General features: G+C 33.4%; 1 protein-coding gene across 1 annotated transcript in view; it reads right to left on the reverse strand.

The window, feature by feature from the left end:
* The window catches only part of LOC118190252 (tyrosine-protein kinase Src42A-like), a 133627-nt gene that overhangs the window by 15066 nt on the left and 93769 nt on the right, over positions 1-24792 (reverse strand). Inside the window, exon 2 of the mRNA XM_035360946.2 lies at positions 2111-2232. Within this exon, the coding sequence (XP_035216837.1) occupies positions 2111-2232 (122 nt within the window). The remainder of the gene's footprint in view (positions 1-2110; positions 2233-24792) is intronic.

Here is a 24792-nt window from a genome sequence, read left to right on the forward strand (position 1 = left end):
CAGAACTGACCTGCATGTTCAAATTGGAACCATGACAAGCCAAATCTATCGGGACGTCATTCTGGAACAACATGTACGTTTGTTTCGGTGCGCCATGGGCGCACAATTTGTGTTCATGGATAATAACGCCCGTCCTCACCGTGCAAACATCGTAAGCGAATGCCTTCAATCGGAGGATATCACCCGTATGGACGGGCCAGCATTCTTACCTGACTTGAATCCAGTAGGGCACGTGTGGGACATGCTTGGCGACGAGTTGCAGCCCGTCAACCTCCTCCTACATGTCTACCGGAACTTCGGAGAGCATTGCTTTTTGAGTGGTGTAATATCCCCCAAGATCAGATCGATAATCTGATACTCAGCATGCCTAGGCGTTGTATGGACAGTGTTGCATCGTCTGGGAGACATACAATGTATTAACAATCATACCAACCATGTAATATTGGTTTTTTGTAAATAGTTTTTTTTTTTTGGTAACTTTTGGAGGAAAAAATCGCTAATTTTTTTAAATAATATCAAACATATAGCATCTTTTTTTTGCTCTTTACCTTTTGTTTAATAAATAAGCTTTACAAATAAGTCAAATTTGCTTTGCTTCTAACTCTTCCTTTGCCTGATTTTGCATTACCCTTAATTTATGGACATGAGTGTAAAAAGGATTCCTACTCTAGTGTAGTTTTAAATTTAAATGTATAACTGCTTAGAGGACAACATAAGAAAAAAGACTAATACTCAAACTCTCTCTACAGCAAAACTATAAAAATGGAATCTTACAGAACAGGAAATTCATTACCAGAAATTCAATAATCATGCACAATTTACCCATCATAATATTATTTATCAGTGATTATAAAGAACACACATAGAATTTGTGCCCTTTCGTTATAATAAACATATAATGCATATTCTACGTAATTTAATAATTTAAAGAAAAATAAATAATTATAAAAAAATCGAAAGCTTTCGGATTTTATATTATGCCCAAAGGAGCGTTTTTCACACACAGACACACGTTTTGAGAGCATTTGGATTAATGCCACCTTGGGCTAAAAATATTTAAAAACAGCAAACCTTTAGAATTTCCAATACACAGTCTCGCGCGCTGGAGATAAAAATGTTTTTTTCCGTACAGTATTGCCCCTGCTCGCTTTGAAATCTTTGAGTTTGCTTAGAAAAATTCGTTAATGTTTTCCAAATACGAAATAGACAATGAAACAAATTCCAAATTCGGGTTTTCAGGTGCTCATATTTGGGTGGAGAATGTAGATACCTTTCTTTTTTCACAGTGTAAGAAATATACATACATTCATGCAGATTCTTCATTGCTTAATTTCTGTAAATATAATATAAGGCGATAATATTTGGGGGCAAGAATTTGAAAAGTGAATACAACGCTTTAAGTGATTCAATGCAAAATGCCATTTCGAGACTTATAGCCCTTCTGGGCTAGTAAATGAAAAGAATTCTATGATAAGTATTACATGTGATTAAAATTTATGGTTTTAATTAGATGAAAAGCACATACATTAAGTTTCTCAATTCACAAATATAAAGTTAAAGATCGAATAGTAAAATATAAAATTTTTTAACAAAAGCTCACATATTAATTTTTTAAATGGTATTTATTCTCTTAAAATTTGCAAAATATCAGATAATTTTCTTAGGCAGAAAATGTTACCTCCAATTACATCGAAAAGTAACATGAAATTTAAACTATTACTTTTAGAATAACTTAATTCCTTTTTTCTTCTAAACTAGGTTTTAATAGGAAAACATCTAAACTACTAGAATATCTGAACTACGTTTTAACAGAAACAAAAATTAATGGCGGTGATAAGCAGTTAATATTTGGACTGTTAAACGATTTTATAATAACCAAAATGATAAGAAAATTTATAACTCTCCATTAGTATTGGTTCTAAATAAAATAAATAATACTTTTCAAAGCAATTTCATATTACATTTAAATTTTAAAAATTGTTATCTCAGGTCATTTTCTCTGTTTGTAGCTTAAACGTAGAAGAGTAAAAATAGATAAAAATAAAGCAAATGTACTGACACATTTAAATAAATCCAAAATTTAAAAAAATACTTTATGGCTTTTACATACCAGAAAGAGAAAAATCATTTCTTCTGCTTTCACTGTCTCGGATTAAGAAAGCTCCATGTTCATTTTCAGGTAGAAGTAACTTTTTCTCAGCTTCTATCCTCTTTATTTTTCCAAAATACCATCTGAAATTAATAAAATCAATAGAATCATTACAATCATAAAATAAAACTTTTAATCTAAATATACTTTCTCTCTTTGAAATTTTTGATTTAAAAATCCACAGTAGATTATGATCATTATTAATAGCATCCCATGATTATTATTAACAGGCACTATTGTGAAATTCGCTAAATCACGTTAGAGATTTCAAGCTGCTTCGTTTGAAAGACTATTTTCCGATTTATTCGAAGATACAAAGTATAAAATTCTATGACGATTAGTTAGTTTGACCATTAAATTTTAAAAAAAAATCACTTCAATATTAAATAAAAAAAACTACATCAAATTAAAGGGGGAAAAACCTGTGAAATACGGTATTGACATAAAAATATATATATGTAAAATTTCAATACAATCACTTGGGTATAAGTCAAAAACTGATCTTTTTTGAAAATTGTTTTGTTTCAAACAACAGAGTAATAAACAGAGAAACCAACTTAAATAAACCGTACAATAATTAATATTTAAAACAATATTAGACAATATCAAACGTTAATTAAAATAATAATAATAATAAATTAAGTTAATAATAAAAATTAATTTAATAAAAATTACAATGCCATAGATAAGCCATTTTAATTTATTGAACGTTCAATATCTAAAACAATCTTCAACTTCTAATTAGTCAAAAGCATGAACATAATGAAAATTCCGAATCTGAGGTTTCATAGCTCCATCATGATCTCATCCCATAGTGTAAAAGAAAAAAAAAAAATTAAAAACTTTTAACATTATTAAATGATCACTTTACGGGGTAAAGAAGTCATATTTTACTATAATTAATTCTCCATCCAAGCCTACTAAATATTAACATTCTGCATTTGATAAAATTTTCTTCATTGCATTGTTGAAATCCTTGGTTCCATCATTCCAATCATCGAACAATAGTAATCAATAGACAGCGAGTGATAATAACGTTATTTATACGTAGAACAATGCTACGAACCTTCTTCCTCATTTCCATAAAACCAGAGAGAACCGTATTTTCTATAATATCGCATTAATAACCGACAGCTACACAAAGCCATTCAAAAAGCAATCAACACATCCGCAAGCAATTTTTCCTTCAGAGGTCATGATAACAGCTTGAAGAGATGGATGAGGCAAGTTGATAAAGTATTCCTAGCTTTCGCACAGGCACAATAATGGCCATACGCTTTAATGATTTGTACGATGGAATGTCGGCTTTAAACAAAGCCAGAAGATTTCAAATGATAAATTTTACAATCTTTTGTGCCATCGATATAATACTTAGTTACCATCACCATACAATGAAAGATATGCATTTTGATTGCAAAGCATACAGAATGATGACTAGTCGAGCGATTCTAAATATAGTAAACGGAAATTTGAAAAATAAAAATATAAATATCCTTTTCAAAAATTAATTTAATTATGTAATTTATCCGATTAAAATCTTTACGAAAACAAACACTGACGAGTAGTTTATTATATAGGTATCCATTGATTGACGAAATTAATTAATGTTACAATTAACATTGAAACTATGTAAGTGAAAATAATAATAAAAGGGGTAAACTTAACTGATCCATTACAAAGAATCAGAAAGGTTTATAGAGGAAAAAATATAACGAAGATTAATATTATTGAATAGTTTAGAAATATTTATTTTTTACTAAAACCCACGGTCAGATAAGAAAATAGCTTTTATCTTTCCACAAATGGAAAGATAAAAGTTAGCTTTTATCTTTCCATTTGTTCATTTTAAGACAAACGGGAAGTCCTTCCCTGATTTTTGAAAGATCAAAGAACTTAAATTCTATTAAAAGTGTTTTTTTTTACCTCTTTTAATAACTTTCTTGAGTGATTGTAAATCAACAACAAAAACTGTTATTAAACTATTAATACCAATATCAAAACAACTTTATCAGAAATTCAAAAAAGCAAGATATGAAGAGATTCAATAAATGTTTGTCTTGATGGAAAAGTAAGTTTTTTTCCTCTCTTCCAATAGTAATCAAATATTTAATTATGTCTTAGAAATTTTTTATGCAATCCGATTTCGGGGAAAGGGAAGAAAGAGAAGATTATCAGTAAAGAGAAGATATATTTTATAGCACTATTACACCGCAATCATTGATATCATAAATCTGATGACGTTGGTAATGACACAAATAATTCATAAATATTGCTTACAATACTGTAGATATGAAAAATCATTAACACAAGAAATCAGAAATGAAAAGACAATGTGAAAGAAGTATTTACAGGTACCAGAAAGATTCATGCAATAACAATGCATGTATAACTTTATACTAATAACACGATGAGCGTAGTCGATAGGATACCATTTGCTATTCCAATTTTTAGCTAATTTAAGCGTCCGAAAATTGAAACAGGAAAATTAAGTGAATAATTAAATTTCGAAAGAACGCACGTCCAACAGCGGCCGAGCGGTAAAGACCCTGAACACTGGTAGTTCGGTCCGGGATTCGAGTCCCGCCGAACAGGCTGGCTGCATAAACATTTTCATGGTTTTCCCGACGTGTATACAGGCCAGTTTCCCTTAGAAGTAATCCACGAAGGCAATCCCCACTCTCAGGTAGATAGCCCTCGAATGCTTTGCCATAATTAATATAAATCAAACTAAAAACCTAAAAAACGCAGGTCTCATAAGAAATGAGAAGCGGTCATGAATTAACCACTAATAGCTATCACAATATTATTCCTTTAAAAGGTACATTTCATTAAGAACACAAAGCAATGTCAACATTACAATATCTGAAGGATATTGAGCCAATATCTGACGATGATTGAGTCAGACACGTCATGCGGCTCAACTACCTCGTAAAACTACAAGAGCATCTTACATGAATGAATCATGGCCGCAATTTCTAAGAGGGATATCAGAGGAAGGAAGGAGAAGGGGGATAAAGAGCTGGATTTCGAAAGATCGAACACATCAAGAGTAGTTAAGGTCACAATGAGCTGAAACGTAAATAACAGAAGTAAGGTGAGATCACGTTTCGAAATTTTTTTAAGTGTAAAAATGTTTCTTAAGTGTTCTCTGGCTCCAAATGGCATTTAAGATATCAGTAAACATTTGTGCACTATTTTCTTGATTGATTGTTAACATTTTGTTTCACATATCTGTTTGTTTTGTCGTAGTACAGAGTAACATCTGCATAAATTTTGTGCGTTCGTATCTTTTATTTTAACCAAATATCAGGACACTCGCAACTTAGCGTCAGGAAAGACTGAATATATCAGTCATTTACCCGTCTTATCACGGACAGCGTTGTCCAGGGAGCATCAAAGGATACGACCGATATTACACTCGCAAGAAGAGGGAAAGGGTACAGAAAAAGAACGATGGTAGATTAGGTTACTTCAGTATAACAACGCCTACGAGAGCTAGTTGCCCAAGAAGGGATGCTTTCTAAGTCAAACTAGCCTGTATTCTTGTCACATACGGAGAAAACCACGAAAACCAACAATGCAGCCAGATCATTCGCGTGGATCGAACATTCAGAGGTTTTTAACCAGTCAGCCACTGATGCAGTCACAGAAACAGCAACAATTCAGGAATTTGAACTAGCAGTCAGCCTTCGCTAATTTACTACACCGTTCAAAGCGACTGCATTTGAAACATGGCGCAAATATATATTTCCAAGCTACATAATTTGTCTACTAATACTTTCAAACTGCAGTATACATCGAAAATTCTGCCAATACATTTATTGAAAAAAAGGGGGGATTCAAACACGCGTTTTCAACAGTCAGTTGAATATTTAACCACATCTTTAATACACAATTAACCCAATAACCGCAACTTATTCCAATAATAATCGAGTTTCAGATATCCAAGGAAAAAACATTCATTTTATACAACATATCCGTCTGACTCGTATAAATAACAAAACTGTTTAAAACAAATTTTCTGTTTGGTTACTAATGGACAATAAAGAAAAGAAAATGAAATACACCTCAATGTACGTATCCAGTGAACTTTTATGGCGATGGAGCGAAACGGACATTGAAAAAAAGAAATTAAAGTTGATAGAGATTTCCGACGCTAATAAAGTCGAATAAAAAGACGATAGAACTGGTAAACAACTATTTTAAAGGGAATCAAGACTTTCTTTCTGAGTGCAAAGGAAATTCATATAGGCAAATAATGTAATATTGCTCTAATTTGATTTTCATACAGTGGGATCCGTGGGATCACTATAACCCAGTTTGTCTTTAGCAAGGGTTAAATTATTCCGTTGAAGTATTTCTTGTTTTCGGTTCGCAGATTTCCTATCTTGGCAAAATAAAAAAGCATTGCCACTTGAAATATTTTCTGCAAGTTTCGCGTGCAGTCAATCCAGAGGAAAAAAAAAAAAGCAAAATTAAGTCTTCAAGCACAGTCTTTTCTTTATTAAATAACCATACAAGTCTTCACATATTACCAAAAAAAAAGTTTGTTTATTTTACTATGGAACAGTATCACAGCAACCCCCTAACCATTTAGATTTGCTATTTTCAATCGCGATGCCCCATTTCAACCTTTCCCATTTTAGGCTTTCTCGAAGTGACGCGGTAAGATAGCTTCCCCGCAAAACAGGTTACAGGTTAGGGTTACCAGAAAATGGCAAAGGAAGGCAAGTTTATCGGATTTGGCGCGAAATCGTCCATTTGGCGACAAACTTGGCGATATGACATAGACGGATGGAGAAACCTTCTAGAACCTTCTAGAACGAATTCTTACCGGTTTGGCCCAGGATGTCTCGAAGGCAATATAAACTCCAAAAGCTATATAAACCCTGCTGGTATGCGGAGTAGTGTTTCGTAGTCTATCGAGTGTCTCGTAGTTTATTGAGTTGATTATCAGTCTAGTGTGGAGGTGCCTTGTTACTGTATCAAGAGCGTGCATCGTTAAGTATATCGTCGAGTGCATCGCGAGTTGTAACGTGGAGAGTCTCGAGAGTACGTTCAGTTCCAAGAATGATCGAACCGAATCGGGACTGTACTCAGGTGCTTTGCCGTGAAGCTGTCTTCACCGTGACAGCCTGAAGGCTGTGTTGCTGATTGTGTCAGAGTATTTGTCGAAGTTTTTCGACGACTGTAAACGTGTTTTTGGAGCTGCCCTAAGTAATACTGGCTAATAAATTGTGTTTTCATTCTTCATCAAGTGATGTCGTTAATCACTCCAAATCCACGAACCCATGCAGCAATGTAACAATATTAATAGTTTGTTTCTTTTACGATGGAATAGTATCACAACAACCTCCCAAACCATTTAGTTTTATTTTCAATCGCAATGCCCCCTTTCAACCTTCCCATTTTAGGCTTTCTTGAAGTGATTTGTTTTCCATTCAAGGCAATAAAATACATCTCACTTCAGGCACTTTTTTTTCTTCATGCAGTTGTACAAGGCGAGAACAGCATAAATCTTGCAATTTAAGCTTTATACGGTGCAGTCTCGATTATCTAAGGTGCAGATTATGCCTACGTGGTATGCCAGCATATGCAGACTGAAATGGCGGTTTTAACATTAAAATAATAACTTATCATAAGATGTTAACGTGGCGAATTAACAATAAAGTTCGCGGAAGGATATGGAACTGGTGCGCAAACTGTTCGTGCTACTGTTTTATAAAAAACTTCTTCGGCCGAACGGGATTCGAATACACTAATAAAATAGCACTTGGAAAAATGCGTAGTGAAATTCGACAGACATTTAAACGTTCTCAAAAAAATAATAATAATAAATAAAATAAAATAAAATTACTGATTTTTTAAGAAATAAATACAGTAAGACCCCGCTTAACGCGGGGGATACGTTCCATCGAAGTAGAGCGTAATGCGAAACAGCGCTAAGCGAGGCTATCTTAACATGTAAATAATGGGGTTAGGGGAAGACGGATAAAAAATGGTTAGGCATTAAATTTAATAATGTTTTTTTTAATAAAAATAAAATCAAACATTTATTTCTTACAAAAATAAAAACAATATAAACGCATATACATTTAAAAACAAATAAAATTCTCAGTCAGATCATTCAGTCTATTCTGGGTTTCCAATTTTCTGCCTTTTTGTCAAGAAGGCATTATGATAGATTGGCTTAATGGCATATTGCGTTCAATTTCGTCGTCAATCCATATAGACAGTCGTTTTTCCATTTCCTCTATAATGTTATTTCTAGAACGGATAATTCTAGTTGCAGAGCTTGACGTAGTTGCAGTTGCCGATGACAGTATTTTTTCTTTATTCTTAAGAATTGTCCTTATTGTTGAAGTTGCCAAAATCAATGCAGCACTAATTTGAGATTGACGTTCACCAGAATCTAATCTTCTGATCACTTGCATTTGAGTTTCCAGTGAAATGCTTTTTCTGGTTGCTTTCTTTTCTTGTTTTTTATTATCACCCATGATAAAAACTAAAGATCATAATATTTGTCACTGTATTAATCGTTATAGTATTATACAAATTTAAACTTACAATAATGTCAACAAATGTTTCAAATGATAAAAATGCGTCCACAAAGCAAGAAACACAACTACACTGTTTCGGATATGTTATTTGGAAACCTAGCGCTGCGCACAATTTCGGAGAATCCCCGGGTTGAAATAAAAGAGCGCTAAACCGAAACAGCGCTAAACGAAACAGCGTTAAGCGGGGTCTTACTGTACATACAATATTTATGAAAATTAATAGTTTGGATTATGCGCGTTTTTCGATTATCTGTGACCTGCTTGCCTTACATTACACCGGATAATCGAGATTACACTGTATTGCTATAATTTTTCCTTTACTACAGTTGGTGGGCAGACATTTTTCTCGGGATGGGGGAGGTGTTAAAAAAAATATATTGAATGAAAATGTAACACGTGCTTTATCACGTATTACTATTTTATAAAAAGAATTTTCGTGTTTACTATATTACGCATAGTGATCATAATTTTCATTTAAGCAATGCCTGAGCTCGGTAAAGCTAGAAGCATCACTATGTATCACTTCATATATACTTCATTATTACGTCATAATCATGTCTCACTGTCATAATTTTCTCTTTTCTTCTGATGGAAAGGCTAAAATGAGAATAGCTCTTACCTTTCCCCACACTGACATGCTAAAACGGGACACTATTCAATAAGTCATCAGAGAAAGCCTGAAAAGTAGTACAGAACTTTCAAACAGCTAATTTTAAACGTCAGATTTCATGTTCTATATAGTTAATTTCTAGGGGGTTAATTCTTAAATTAATACAACTATTATAACTACTTAGCTTAAAGTTTTCAATCACGTGTTAAACTAAATGTCAGACTGCAATTTCCTTTCAATCTTACGATTCTTTTAATTAAAAATAAATAAATAAACTTTCAGAAACTTCAGCAGTATAATGGAACAACTACACAGGCATTCTATACTAGAATTTTTTGCATCTGACAAAACTGTGTTAAGTTAAAAAGAACATATTCCGCAGAAAAACGAGTAACAAAATAAATTTCATCATTGACATACCTTTTTAATCTTCCAAATAATCTTCTATAAAACTTCAAAACGAAGAATTTAGGTCATTTCCCTTCTGAGATACCACTGGTGTGTATACAATATCATAATACATTTTAACTATTCTTTGCCGCTTTCAACTTTTATCTTTTTCTTCCCCCCCCCTCCATTTCTCTTTTATTCATTCTCATGCTACAGAAAATACGAAACCAACAAAAAGAGTGTGTCACGCACAGCGCGTTCTAGCGATTTCTTATTCTTTTTCGGAACCAATTCTTCTCCTCCCATTCGACGTGAAAGGCGGCAACAGGTAATGCTATTCTAAACTAAATACATCGTGTTTTAGTGAGTTTCAGGTAAGGTGATACTTAAATGAGCAACAATGCGTGAAATATGATGTAAAAGGGAAAGTAAACCACGATGCCACACGCTGAAGAAACTATGCAAATAAAATGAATACTAAATGAACACTGGGTTAACGACATCTTCTAAATTCTATTGTGATGCTTATTGTGAAGGAACTGTATGCTTTACAAGCTAAGCAACCGAAGCTTAAACTTCCGTTGAATATTTATAAAAAAGAATATATAAATCTTTAGCTTCCCCCAAAAGTAGCCGGTGAAAAATTTTATTTGCTTGTTACAAGACTAACGTATTGGTAAAGATTAATATAAAAAAATTAAATTTTTATTGAAATTTCAAAAAGTATTACAGAAAAATATGGTATCTGTTGATGGTACTGTAGGAAAATTCTTATTGTTCAGGCAGAGTCCAATATTGCAAACTGTATACCGCCGTTTATGTGATGGGGTGCAGCTTTCGTATTGCATAAATCGCATCGTAAAGATGTTTCATATATTGGCATAGGCGCTGCTGCTTCTTAGCGAATCTCAGATGGAACAAGATGTCCGTATTTTCTGGCACATGTATTGATGTCTTCAATTTTTTGTCTACGCTCTTCACGTTCGCAGTGCTATCAATTCTATAACTACAGAAATTCAAAAATCTTTCACTCGTAAAGAATGATCTTCATCACTCTTCATAGATAACAAACTGTACATATTTGTAATTGTCACGTCAACAAAATATCGAAATATACAAAGCCACAAACATTAAGAAAACTACTTACTGGCCACTGCACAAGCGATGAAATGTTATAGTATAAAATACACAAAAAGCAATGTTATGACATTTCACAAGTAGTAGCACACCAAAGGTGAAAAGATGTGATGTTTACGAAACGTAAAAAGATGACTCCCTGTGCTCCCTACCGTATTTTCTCGAGTAATAGTAGCACTTTTTTTGCCCATTTCTCATTTTGAAAGTCTAGGTGCGACTATTATGGGGAGAAATCTGCTGCACAATATTGTACATTTTTGACTATTTTTTCTGCTTTGAAACGGGGGTGGGTGCGACTAAATACGGTATTTATGCATGACGTTGAGGACAGAAAAAAAAGGGGGATTACATTCTATAGAATTTCGAACAGGTGGTTCAATGTTAGACCATCGGAAACGAAAATGTTAAGGGAGGGAGCAAACTAAAATAAAAAATTTTCAAATTATGTGGCTTTCATATTTTGCATCAAAAAGGTTATCATTTTCAAAAACATAAAAAAAAAAGAATATTAGATCCATAAGATTAAAAAAATTACAATGGGATTTTGACATACAGCTTCAGTTTAATACTTGAAACAATTTTATATTGAGTAATTCTGTTAGGTCTACTAAAAAATCTACTTATTTAGTTCAAGAATGAGTTCCCCAGAAATTAAAGACATAGAACATAAAATCTTATCTATCTTATCTAAAATCAGCTGTTAAATAAATCAAATGATAGAATTTTTTTTTTTTTTTTTTTTAAGAACTAATCGTAAATCAAAGCACTTAAAGACCTTGTGCTTTTATTTTGATAAAGATAAACTTTAATTATTCACGGCATAGCTGCGCATTTATTTCACTGAATCACTTACATACGAGGCTTCCAACAAATATCTCTCTGCGACAATGTTTTTCACTTTTTCAGTATATCTATCGAATTCGTGAAATGAAAACAATTTAAAGAGAAAAGATGGAAGGGGTGCTTTAACACATATGAAGAACAAACAAATATAAAATTGCGGTTAATGAATTCTTCTCTGAGTTAAATTAGCTTAACCTCAAATTAGATATGAGGATGTTATTTTGCAGAGGACAAAAATATAAAACTCAAAAAGAAGAAAGATAAATCCCAAAGAAAGATGAAAGAACATTTCTGTATTAGCTATGGCAGTGTCATTAAAACCAGTTTAGACCAAAATAATATTCTTCATAAATACTAACAAGAATATCCAACCCAATCTTCAGTAATAGATTAGATAATGCGGTTTTAAATAATACTAACTCTCAGCCACTGGAACTTAATTTTGAAGATAGATGTTATTAACAAACAAAAGAATTTCCACTATTATTTTTTGATGATAGCTTATCATATTTATTTTTACAAAAATACCTTACAGTTTTGAATCTTATCACGCTAAAGTATTCGAACCGCTGTTTTCAGTATGAATTCACAATCAGTAATTACCACTTCAAACATCTAGGGAAGTTGAAAACAACGAAATGGAAGGGGCGGCTCGCGTGGAGTTTTCTCAACAGTCCGAACTAAACTGAAAACTCAAGTTGGAACGTAATGGTGCACTAACCATTTTAGCAAGGAATTGCTATTTACCTACGCTTTCGAATTATTGCCCTAAAGCGGTGGCTTTTGAAGTACAAGCCAACACCTTCTAGATCAGGGGCTCCCAACCTATGCCCGCGGGCACCATGCCGGCCGCAGATCGTTTAACGTGTGCCCGCCACTGTGCGATCACAATAAAAATTTTTTAGTTCAATAAAATTCTATGTGAAAGTTTTCTCATTTTTAATGAAATAAGAATAATTTCTGTATATTAAGTTTTATTTTTAAATTCGATTTTTTTTTCACATTAAGTGAATGTATTACTCTATCCAATATAAATCCACCTCGAAAAAGTAAACGATGCCCGTCGTCCAACAGATATTCTAGAATGTGCCACCTTGTTTCTTACCCTTACGGACAAAAAGGTTAGGGATCCCTATTCTAGATAGTTCTTCGAGAAGGTGTTGCACAAGCGCAGCGCAAAGCACTCTCGCCGATAAGGCAAAAAAAAAGTGAAGCTCGTGCTGCCAGCTGGTGACACAGGATGTGGTTAACCCATCAATTCCACACGAGCGTGATAAAATTTTCGTTCTGCTGCCGAGTTGGAGACTATCTTCGGTATCGTCTAATTCAAGAACAGTTCTGCTGCTTTTAGGATGGTAGTTAGCATTTCTGCGGGTGACCTTTCTTTCTTCATGTCTTTTAAAATGGGAAATATTTCTTTTATCATGCTTATCCAGTTTCTATAACTTGAACTCTCTTCATTCGAGTTTCCTGAATTTTCTATGCAGTTACTTATTATTTCGTTGCATTTCTTCCGTTTTGGGTGAAAGTGGAGGCTTCTGAATTTTTCGATAGTTCCGGAATGTTTACCTTTGTCTTCAGGATTTGATTTACTGTTTTTTGCTAAGTCTTTCTTGGAGGTTTTGGAAAATTCTTTTTATGTTCTTCGACACTAGGATACCTGCTGACACGATGTGCGCGACAAAAAATACAAACAGTGGTTTCTTCTTTTGACTTAGCGGATTCGGCACTTCGTTTTTTGGCTTTTACTGCATACCGCACAGGGAGTGATTTTGAAGCACCAGATGCTGAGTGCGGCCAAATCTCTAACATTTATAGCAGTAAGTAATTCTCCCCTTTTCTTGTTTTCTTCGGATATGTACATTAACTGTTGCTCTCTGCGGTATTATATAATTTCCCCAGCTCGATGAGATACATCCAGTACCTTCGATTTTTCGAAATTGCTGGAAAGCATACACAGTTACAGTTACATAGGGTCCGATACAGTTATACTTACATAGGTATACGACCAAAATGTCGCCAACTGGTTGCAAAGATTGGCGGCTTTGGGTAATTTCTCGCCAAATTTTGGCGACAAAAATAAGCTCCCCAAATCATCGTTAGCTCGGCGCTATTTGGTAAGATAGCATTTACAGTGGGTAAAAAAGTATTGGCAATTGCCTATAAATGATCTTATTAGCTAACATAGGAAATGCTTGACAATTTTAGGTGGACAATAACGAACACAGAAGGTAATAAATACAATCTAATGAAACTTTCGTTTTAACATGCCTTTTACACAAAATATTCAACGAAAACGTAAACTTGCATGTCAAAAAAAAAAAAAAAAAGTGTATTGGCAAGACCATACAGCAAAATCTAGGAACGAACAAAATTTAATAATTTGTATTCATACCTTTTGCATTTATAATAGCTTGTAATCTGTTTCTCATACAGAAAACCAAAGTCTTGGTTGTACTACTGGGAATTTTGTGCCATTATTGCAGGAGAGTATACGCTTAAGTTCAGTTTTACACGAAATTTTGTTTCCTGACTTCTAGGTCCAATTCGTGTCATAAACTTTAAATTGGATTTATGTCAGGGGATTGAGATGGCGTCTTTAACTGGCGAGGAACGTTATAGAGTAACTACTCCCGGGTGAGGTTCGCTGTACCCTTAGGGTCATTGTCCTGTTGAAACACGAATGATGTTCCTAAGCCAAGTTTTTGGACACTGAAATTCAAGTTATAGCGCAATATGTCAGTGTACGTATGTGTTGTCATAATTACATCAATGAAGCAAAGTTACCAACTCCATTTGCTGCCATACAGCCTCAAACTAAGATACACCCTCTACCATGTTTCACAGTCGGTGAGTGAGTGAGCGCCACCAAGGAAGACCACTGACCTGGCCTTAGCCTCACAGTGTGTTATCTTCCTGGCAGAAACCATCTACTCTCTGCTCCATCCTGCTCCGGGAACGCAGCCGAATAGACGGCTAAGAGCCTCATAAAGTCTACATATAAGCTTGGATGTTGTTGTACGGGGAAAGAGTATCCTGTTAAGAACTACTTAAAATTAAGCAAAGAAGCAATCAAAAGACTGTTAAGAATCGCTGTTAGAATAGACAGAAACTTGTGTTAGATAAAGTAAAGATAGGAGGACTCTGCCTGAAAAATTCTCTGCCGAAACTCTGCCGTCGATTTTCTGGACTTGTTAAATGTCTACATGCGGATGCTTATCCTGACACAACTGTCATATCTTTATGGGGCTTCTGTGAAATCGTTGGTCCTGCATGGAGGAAAGTTGTAACCTATTAAATTATTGCACACAGTAAACTTTAAAAAAAAAAAAATAAAAATAAATAAATAAAAAATAAATAAAGAGAGAGATTAAAAGATTAAAAAAATCCTAGCGCCCAAACATAATTTAACGCAGTTTACTTTCCATGTGCCTGACTCTTATGTAAGAACATTTAAAAGATTGTGTACCTGTTATCACTAAGATAACAAATTCCTGCATAATTTAGTTCTTTGCGCATACTTAAACTGTAGTTGTTTTACAAATTGAACCATTCACCTACATTTTCTTTCGTAGTACTTGCAGACAGGATAATACATACATAAGTACAAAACTGAATATTAAAGTGAAAAACTAACATGATACTGAGTACAGAAATACAGAAAGCAGATCCCTAATGCCTGCATACATACATAACATGTCGTTTTTCAGAAAGCTGATCCCTAATGCCTGCATACATAACACTTAAAAATGCATACATAACATGTCGTTTTTTCAGTTCGGTGTTCGGTTTCACCACACACATTGTCGTCCATCACTCCTGAAAATGTTAAACTTCGATTCGCCGGAGAAAATAATTGTCTTCCCAAACTCGTCTGATAAATTAACATGAGATTTTGTAAATCTAATCTCTTTCTCCTGTTTATTTCTGAAATGAAAGGTTTCTTTCTAGCTGCCCTTCCATAATAACTCCCTTCACGTATAACATTCCGTATAGTCTTTACACCGAAAGTTTTATGCACAGTATTAGCAACATCTTTGGCTAACTGGAGTGCACTTATTTTATGGTTCTTCCTAACCTCTCTGATAATGCCCGTTTTCCCTTGCAGAAAATATTCGGGGTCGTCCCCACCTGCAATGTTGTTTTCTGTCGATTCTGTCTCGTTGAACATTTTTACAACACTTCTAACAGTAAATCAACTTCTGCTCAGTTGTATTCCTATAGCATGATAAGTTAAACCATCATTTCTGAACTGAATAATCTTTTTTTTTTTTTTTTTTTTTTTTTTTTTTTTTTTTTTTTTTTTTTACATTAACATCCAACTCCTTCGACTCTGAAGCCATTTTATCACAGTATTAGCAAAATAACGTTTTGAAGTAGCATTGCAGACTTTATCCTAACAGGGTTTCTTATCAGTCTAAACACGTGATCTCAATATAACAAAATTTGCATCAGCAGTTAGAACTTTACTTTTTTTGACATGCAAATTTACGTTTTTGTTGAATATTTTGTGTAAAAGGTATATTAAAATGAAAGTTTCATTAGGTTTGTGTGTTTATTACCTCCTGTATTCGTTCTGTCCAGCTAAAATTGTCAAGCATTTTGTTTGCTACCTAATATGATCAGTATTATATAGGCAATGGACAGCACTTTTTTTATCCACTGTATCTTAACGTCACTACCATTTACTTCAAGTTACTGAATTTCACTAAAATTATTTACATATATATGAAATTCGTACCAATATTTAATTGTATAAAGCAATGATCTCAAACTGACCTAAGCAATTTTATGAGAATAGCGAGCACATTTCAGTTTTGTGTTTGCTACAAATACCGTAAATATTCCAATATTTTAGTTACTTGAAGTCCGAGTTTACATTACTTTCATTACCATTAAAAATGAGCATCAATAACGCACCAGAAAACTATAAAGGAAGCCAGTTAATTTATAATGAGATACATATCTTATTCAAAGGTTTGAAGTTACATATCTGATTAACTTGTCAAAAAGTAAATAAACTCTGTTTTGAATTTTTGCACAAAGAATATTCTCTTTGTTTGGGAATACATTTATATGCGAACAGCTTTTTTTCAGTTATAAACTAATAAAAAAGATCCCGGTGGACCGAAGAGCATCTAAAATCTGTGGTGAAGACAATTTCTAGGAATTTTTCTTTAAGCCAACAAACTTTAATCAGAATCGAAACGGCACCAAATGTCAAAGCAGTAGTAAAAAATATAGTTTATAAATATTTACATAGAACATATGTATTTTATTTATGCGCCGAAGAAAAATTGAACAAATAAGAGAAAGAGACTATGCAGCTGTCATTATTTATTTTCAAATATTGTCCCACTTGAAAAAATATTCTCTGAAAACTTACAAAGTTTTCATAATATGTTTGTTAGTAACTTAAATTAAAGTAAGTTATTTAATGAATAATTAAACACGTCAGAATTATTTCAAAAAATATCAGTCTGAAAATTTAATATATAGCTGTCAATACAGTCAAAAGTCGTTAATCCGGACTCGTCGGGACTTCGGCGATTCCGGATTATCGATTTTTCCGGATTATAGATCATCAGTTTAAATCTGGTAAGATGGCCTGCAGAAATTACAAATTTAAAAATATGAAACCGTAATTTATGAAATAAAGAACAATTATGATCTAAAGGGTATCAAAATTTACAAAAAGAAAAAGCTTAATATTTATTTGTTTACTTTATTAAACATTTCTTTCAATGTAAGTTAAGTTGCTTCGTTTCATGTGATAATAATTTCTCTTTAATTCTATTAAACAGACATAATTTCTTGTTCAGTTACAAAGTTCCGCTGTTCAAGTCCTATAATTGCTGTGTCGAGAATACCGACTAATTTGTCAATCGAAATTTTTTCGTTTTCAATAACCTCTGTGTCACTTTCTTCACTATCGGAAGCGAATTATAATGACGAGGAACTTGATTTAAATCATATCAAAGACGGAGTACATCGAGATGAAATACTACATTTAGTAAGGAATTATAAGGCAAATAAAATAAAAACATCTGCTCTGAAGATAAGGATAGTGCTGACAGATCAACTTCCAACTCATTGCGCGCCGCGGCGTCCCCCCCCGCAGCGTAAAATTGATAAACAGATTTCGGATTTCGAAACATACTTTCGCTTTGTAGATCCTTTACATATTAGTAAATATATATAGGAAATTTTATTTGACATAAATCGAAAGTTCAAGCTTACTTTTATAAAATTGCTCTAACAGTCTGAAAAAAATAATAAGCCGGATCCAATTCGAAGATTAAGGAACAACGCAATCTGCAACATTAACTGAATTAGATAATTTTAACTTACCTTATACCGTCCGTTATACATTAAACCCGCACGCGTAAACGTATTATGCGCATGCGCATATTTGCAGCCGTAAAAATCTTACGCACACGCGTAAACGCCTATGCGCATGCGTCAATGCTACGCATGCGCAGAAAGTTTATAGAGTTGAGATCCGGATTATGGCTGCCCGAATTAACGACTTTTGACTGTATATTGTATAACCAATAAAAATGTCTTACAGGTACCCAACTTTAGATTTCATACTGAAAATAAATATAAATTTGAATTTTTTTCTTTCGCCTTATTATGATTATTCTTTATGTATGTTTTATTAAAATTTAGTAAGATACATTTAAAATGTATTTAAAGCATTTTTTTATTTTGTTAATGAAAAATTTTCATATTGTTAAAAAGAAAAATTTGGCCAGTCAGCTGTTTTCAGATTGTCCATTCGATCCGCATGCAATTTGAGTTTCAAATTACTCGCTTAAAGTATTAAAAAATACTTTTTTTTTTTTAAATTTAGCTTTATAATGGTAGAAGAGAAAACAGCATTTTGAGTTTAAACACCGATTTTAAAATTTCAGTGACATTCAAATAGAAATGCATATTTTTACCATGCCAGAAGTAGTGAGACCAGATTTGGATTGGGAAGCAGTGAGACCAGATTTGCAGCTTGAATTAATTGAGTTACAATCTAACAATCTTATTATGCAGTTGTTTGCTAGTTTTTTCAAAATTAGAGTTTTACAAATCATTATAGAAATAAAATTTCCAAATTTAATATTTCACGCTCTGAAAATTAGTGCTATGTTCGATTTTTTATATATATCTGTGAACAAATGTTTTCTGCTATAAACATTAGGAAGAATTCTATTAGAAATAGACTGACAAATGAGCATTTAGCATCACTTCTCAGAATCAGTACATTACAATTCGAAACTAAATTTAGGGAACTTGGAAGAATGCAGTTGCAGTTTCATTCATCACATTAATACTTGTATACTCTCTTTTAAAGTTTCAGAATATTAGCCAGCTAATTTCCTCCCCCCCCCCGCTTCCAAAAGGTTTGCCCATCACTGAAATAGATTATAAAAATTGCAAGGTGACAGGGAAATGTCCCCAAGTGAAGTGTTAAGCCACCAAACAGCTTGGTTTCGATTTCAGTCAACCATCTAAAATTACGCAGGAAAGCAACCTTAGTTTGACGATGATTTTGAGTAACTTTATCGATCGATGAAATTTTTATCCTTCGATGAATAAGGATTTTAAGGGTGGTCAGACGCAAGTCTCTTGTTCAGGAGCAAACAATATTTTGAATTTTTTTTTTTTTCCCGATATGAAACATCTACGATAAACTAAGGTTGTCTTCCGCTTAATTTAAAATTTTACACCAGCATGTTCTCTTCCAATGAGGGTTGTCAGAAATGTTACGAACAGTTCATAAATGAACTGCACTGCTCATATGAACGAACTTTTGCATTTTCTTAATTAAAATGCTGTGAAAATATCTATTTGTATGTTTGTTGAATTTTTATATTAAATTAATTAAATTTTGTTGTTATTTTGAAGAATATTTTTCTCATCGTTTATAATGTTATCACTCAGAGTTATCAAAATAGCCATGGACAAAGGTGATCACAATAAGCGGCGCCCAATGTGTGGTATAAAACTGTATATAATTATGCAATTTATTTAGTTAACCTCTATTTGCGCTTAGTACTACTGAATCCCCCCTTCATCACAGCAAAGAATTGAACTGCGCAGGAACTTGCAGTAGAAGAGACAGTTATAATATCCAGCATTTCATTTTCTTTTGTCTCTAATTCATGGTTAGAAGCAGACAAGTCTAAAACCAGTAATCTGGCCTCGATTACAAAACTTCCTCCTACTATAAAACGACAAGGAAGTGCACAAGAATAAGATTTAACCGTTAAATGTTCCAAGGTTGCTGTTCCAATTCGAAGAAGCAGAATAACCTTCTAGGACCCAACTTATGCCATTAACAGTACATTAATATGCGTACCTGATCCTAACTACCGTTTGTCGTTCATTATGCTGGTTAAAATAAGAAAGGGAGAGGCCATGCTGTGTAACAGACAGTCGCCATTCGTGAATCACGCGACAGATCGCCTGCAAGATTAGACCTGCTGTAATTTAGGTCAGAAAACATAAGTTTCATATTGAGTATTGGTGCAAACGATTACTGCGTTACAAGAAGAAAAGATAAATGAATACATTATATTCTGAAGCAAATTATAAAGAAATAAAAATAAAATCACAGGCGAAGAAAGAAGGAAACACGTTGAACGGGAAAGTTTTTGCCTATTAGGTTAAAACTCGCTACATACACAACGAAAATGAAAGTTTGATAACTTCCTAACGGTGACGAAACTGAAATTCAATCATTCTGAATTTGAAGTAACGGTTTTATGTTGCTGCTGCAACACAAAAGAGGCGATTAAAAATCAAATCACTTCCTGGCATCTGCTGGAAACTTCTTTACGAACTAAATTAGTAAAACAACGAAATTAGAACAAATCATATACAGTAAGACCTCACTTAACGCGGGGGTACGTTCCATCAAAGTAGAGTGTAATGCGAAACAGCGCTAAACGAGGCTATCTTTACATGTAAATATTGGGGTTAGGGGAAGATGGCTAGGAAATTGGTTAAGTATTAAATTTAAAAAGTATGTTTTTTTAATAAAAATAAAACCAAACATTTATTTCTTAAAGCCCAAATTAATTCCACATTATTATTTCTTGCAAAAATAAAAACAAAATATAAATAACAAAACGAATATTCTTAAAAAAAACAAATAAAATTCTCAGTCATATTTAGTTAGCCTTCCGCGTTTTCAGTGTTCTGCCTTTTTGTGACAAAAGCATCTAATGTTGTTTGCCTTTTTCTTTTGCGTTGTTCTCTTAAAAGTTCTTCATAAACGGATAGAGCATCTCTAACACCACGCCTTACTTTTGAGCTCCTGTCAAAATTCGGATCATTTTCAATGAATTGATCCATTATTTCAGTTATGGTACACAAACTCCTTTTTACAAACGCCATCGAAAGTTCTTTTTGCTCTTCTTCTGAATCACTGCTGTCAACATTTTTGTTTTCTTCTTGTTCAGTTAATTCCCTGAGCTCATCATTAGAAAGACTAGCTGCTGCTTCTTGAATTATTTCTTCGACATCTTCCACATTTACCCCTTCAAAATATGTCTGTACAATACCGCACCAAACAAGAAATACAAGTACACTCTTTCGGATATGTATTTGAAACCTATCGCTGCATAATATTTCGGGGAATCCCGTATGCTGCGAGCGATTTCGTGGAATCCCCGGGTTGAAATAAAAGAGCGCTAAACCGAAACAGCGCTAAACGAAACAGCGTTAAGCGGGGTCTTACTGTATCAGCGAATTACGCAGACATTTAACTATAGAAACAATTGTTAACTTGCATTCAAACTACAGTTACCCCCTACAAATGAATTTTAAATAATTTATTGCCATTTCGTTTTAAATAAAAAAGAAAAATACGACATTTTTATAAGTATGAAAGGTTTAGTTCAGTAACAATTCCCTCGATGAATAAGGAATAATTTTTGAATCAAGAACGGTCAGCGCGGTTGAAGCGAAGATCGCACGAGCCATGGAATCGAAAGAATCGACTCAATGGATTGCTAAGTCCCTGAACTGAGTTCTTTCAAACAAAATTCTAATATTCCCTGAAACTTCCTTTCTATACAGAATTAACAATAAATTTCTATGATAACTATTTTTCAAAAAGTTGAGAAAAAATAAAAATTAAACTCATGTTTAACATGGGACAAAAAACATTCTTTTCTTCCCTAAAATGGAAGTCGAACTTCCACAGATCAAATGTTAAGTGAATTAGATCTTGAACAAACAGCACATCTCTGTTCCAGGCAAACTTCCAACAAGAGTTATACGTGAGCTGTAAAACAGCTAAAACTACGTTTTCTGGAATCGGAGTAAATTCGCTTAGTAAAATTAATTGGTTGGAGCGCATCGTCCAGTTCTACTGTAAATATCCATGCGAAAGATTATCACAGTCGTAAGATTTTGATTTGTTCAACTTAATTACTCTGTTTACAAATAAAATTCTTATTGGTCTAAATTGTGCAAGTGGAAAAGTAAATTATTTATATTTACTCTTCCACTTGCACAATTTAGCCTGAATATTCTTGTTCTGTCTGTATAGTAATGAAATATATTTCTTGGCCTATGAAATCTAGGGTATTTTTAGGGGGAAGGGGGGAACTGGGGAGGGGGAAAGCAAAATCCAACAATTTTTAACTTTTTATCTATAATATCCAGTAGGCAAGTCGTTGAACACTGGTAGTTCAGCCAAGCTCAAATCTCGGTGAACAGGCTGGCTGCATGCGCGTTTTCGTGATTTTTCTCGTGTGTAACGTGCATACGGGCCAGTTTTCTTTAGAACGTCCTCCACGAAAGCATCCTATCTCTTAGGCAGATAACCCTCACGTGCTTTTGCCATAATAAAATAAACCGAACCTAAAATAGAATTTGCACTATTATTTAATGAATTAAAAAACAATATAAAAAGAATAAAACTAGAATAATGAATGTATCCTTGACATTCAACTGAAAAAAGAGGAAAGACAACAAATTAAAATTTTAATGTTTTAGTGATTTCTTTTAAGACAGACATCCGTCTCCAGTATCAGGTTGCAACTGTTTCCTAAAATTAGGCAACAAATCCATTCATTTTTAGATTTCTCAACCTAAGACGGAAATATTTCACAAATGATTTACTGTTGCAATTGACTTCGACAATGAACTGAAATGACATTTCCTTCGTTTTATGCTTCTAAAAGGACTTTTCATCCTATTTATCTAACATAAAGAAACAGATTTATGATTTTTTTACGTAAGGAATTCTCAAAAAAAAAAAAAAAAAAACTATCAACAGCTAAAATTTTATAATAAATGCACTTGATGTATCGATTTCGAATAAAATAATCGAAACAAAGGGGAAAATATCATTTTTTGAAACACAAAGTGATGTTTGAAAGGGGGAAAAAAGTAGAGAGAGAGACTAAAATTGTTAGAATTTTTTTATTGCGAGAATTTAAACTCTTAATTAAAAATATGTCCAAGAGTATTCTGACACAAATAATTGGATAGTACAATTTTTAAATTGACATGATCAAACTTTAAAAAGGCAGCAAGAAAATGCTGCGTTGCCAGACTTATGTTTTCCAACAAACACAACTAAATTAATATGCTTTTCCATGTTTATTAAAATAACTTTCATGATCTACAAGCTATTGCGGAATTCCCTAGCTTCAGAGGCGAAAGGATCTTGCTACTCTTTCGAAAGCCTGGCAATTAATGGACTGTTGAGCAGGTAACTGTTTAACCCTTTGGTTTCCCCTCCTCCAAAAGTAGTAGTTAAGAATGTTTATTTGCTTGTCACATGGTTAACACATTGGTACTAACAAAATTTTTATTGAATCTTTTAAAATTACTATAGAAAAATAGCGGTTACGCTACAATATCATTAGGACTACAAGGTCATGATTTATTTTGAAAATATTTCTCTTCTTAACGTTCAGAGACAGTCTAACACTGTAAACAATGCATTGCCATTTTGCGGAATAGGGTTCAGTTTCTCTACTGCATAAACCATACAGAACCTAGAGTCGCATATGCGCTGCTGCTTGTTGGCGAATCTCAGATGGTACAGTACGCCTGTATTTTCAGGCAAATATGTTGTCTTTACTTTCTCATCCACATTTTCGTAGTGTTATCAATTTTCTCGCTACAGAAATTCGAAAAGTCTTCCAATCATAATGATTGACCTTCACTCTTCATAGTAAAGCTATCTCAATTAATGAGAATGGGTAAATGAAATTCACATAAAGTATTACTCATTGGCGTGAAATACAACTCATCAGCCATTGTACAAGCGATATTGAAATTTTGTTACAGGTACAAAAAGCACTATTATGGTACTCTACAAGTGGTATCACACCAAGAAAAGGCTGATATTGATAAAACGTTGCATTTTATACTGAAATTTTCGGAGTTATGCATCAAAAGATGACGTCCTATTCTACCTACTATTTATGCATGTCGTTGCGCAAAATAGCACGGTTTACATTTTGTATAATTCTGAATAGGTGGTTTCATTGCTAGGCCACCGGGTGTGACAGTTGTAATGAATATGTAGACAATAAGAATTCCGCTGTTGAGATACTTGGGCAACTAAGATGAATTGAAGTTTTCTGTGAAAATCTTTATCACTATAAGGACTTAACAAACAACAAGTCCTTTTAAAATAATCTTGCTTTTGGATAGTTATGGAGAGCTTTTCCAATGATAACATCGAGAAGGGTTATTGGGTACTAAATGGGTACTATTCCGTTTTGAGGACCGTAAAAAAATTGCAGCGAAAATGTAAGCGCAAAAGCGCCAAATCTAGCAAACGCGCTCATTTAACAGCGTGCCAAATCTAGCGTACGCACTGATTTCAGATTGCGTAAGTTTATATACTAGTTCTATATTTCTCAAGACGCCATTGAAATACTAGTTTAAGTTTTAAATCCTTTGTTGATATCCTATGGATTTAACAATTTGGGAATTGCCCATGACGAAAAGTCTGCAATAGAATTTTGGCTAAAGTGCAGAATCACCCACTGCTTCACGCGTTTTTTGAAGAATTGCACATACTCGGTATCCATGTAAACATCGACCTATTTTCACTTAAAAAAAAAAATCCAAGA

The sequence above is a fragment of the Stegodyphus dumicola genome, chromosome 10 (genome assembly GCF_044657685.1).
Source record: "Stegodyphus dumicola isolate Sdum_Otavi_A_Nest chromosome 10, ASM4465768v1".
NCBI lineage: Eukaryota > Metazoa > Arthropoda > Arachnida > Araneae > Eresidae > Stegodyphus > Stegodyphus dumicola.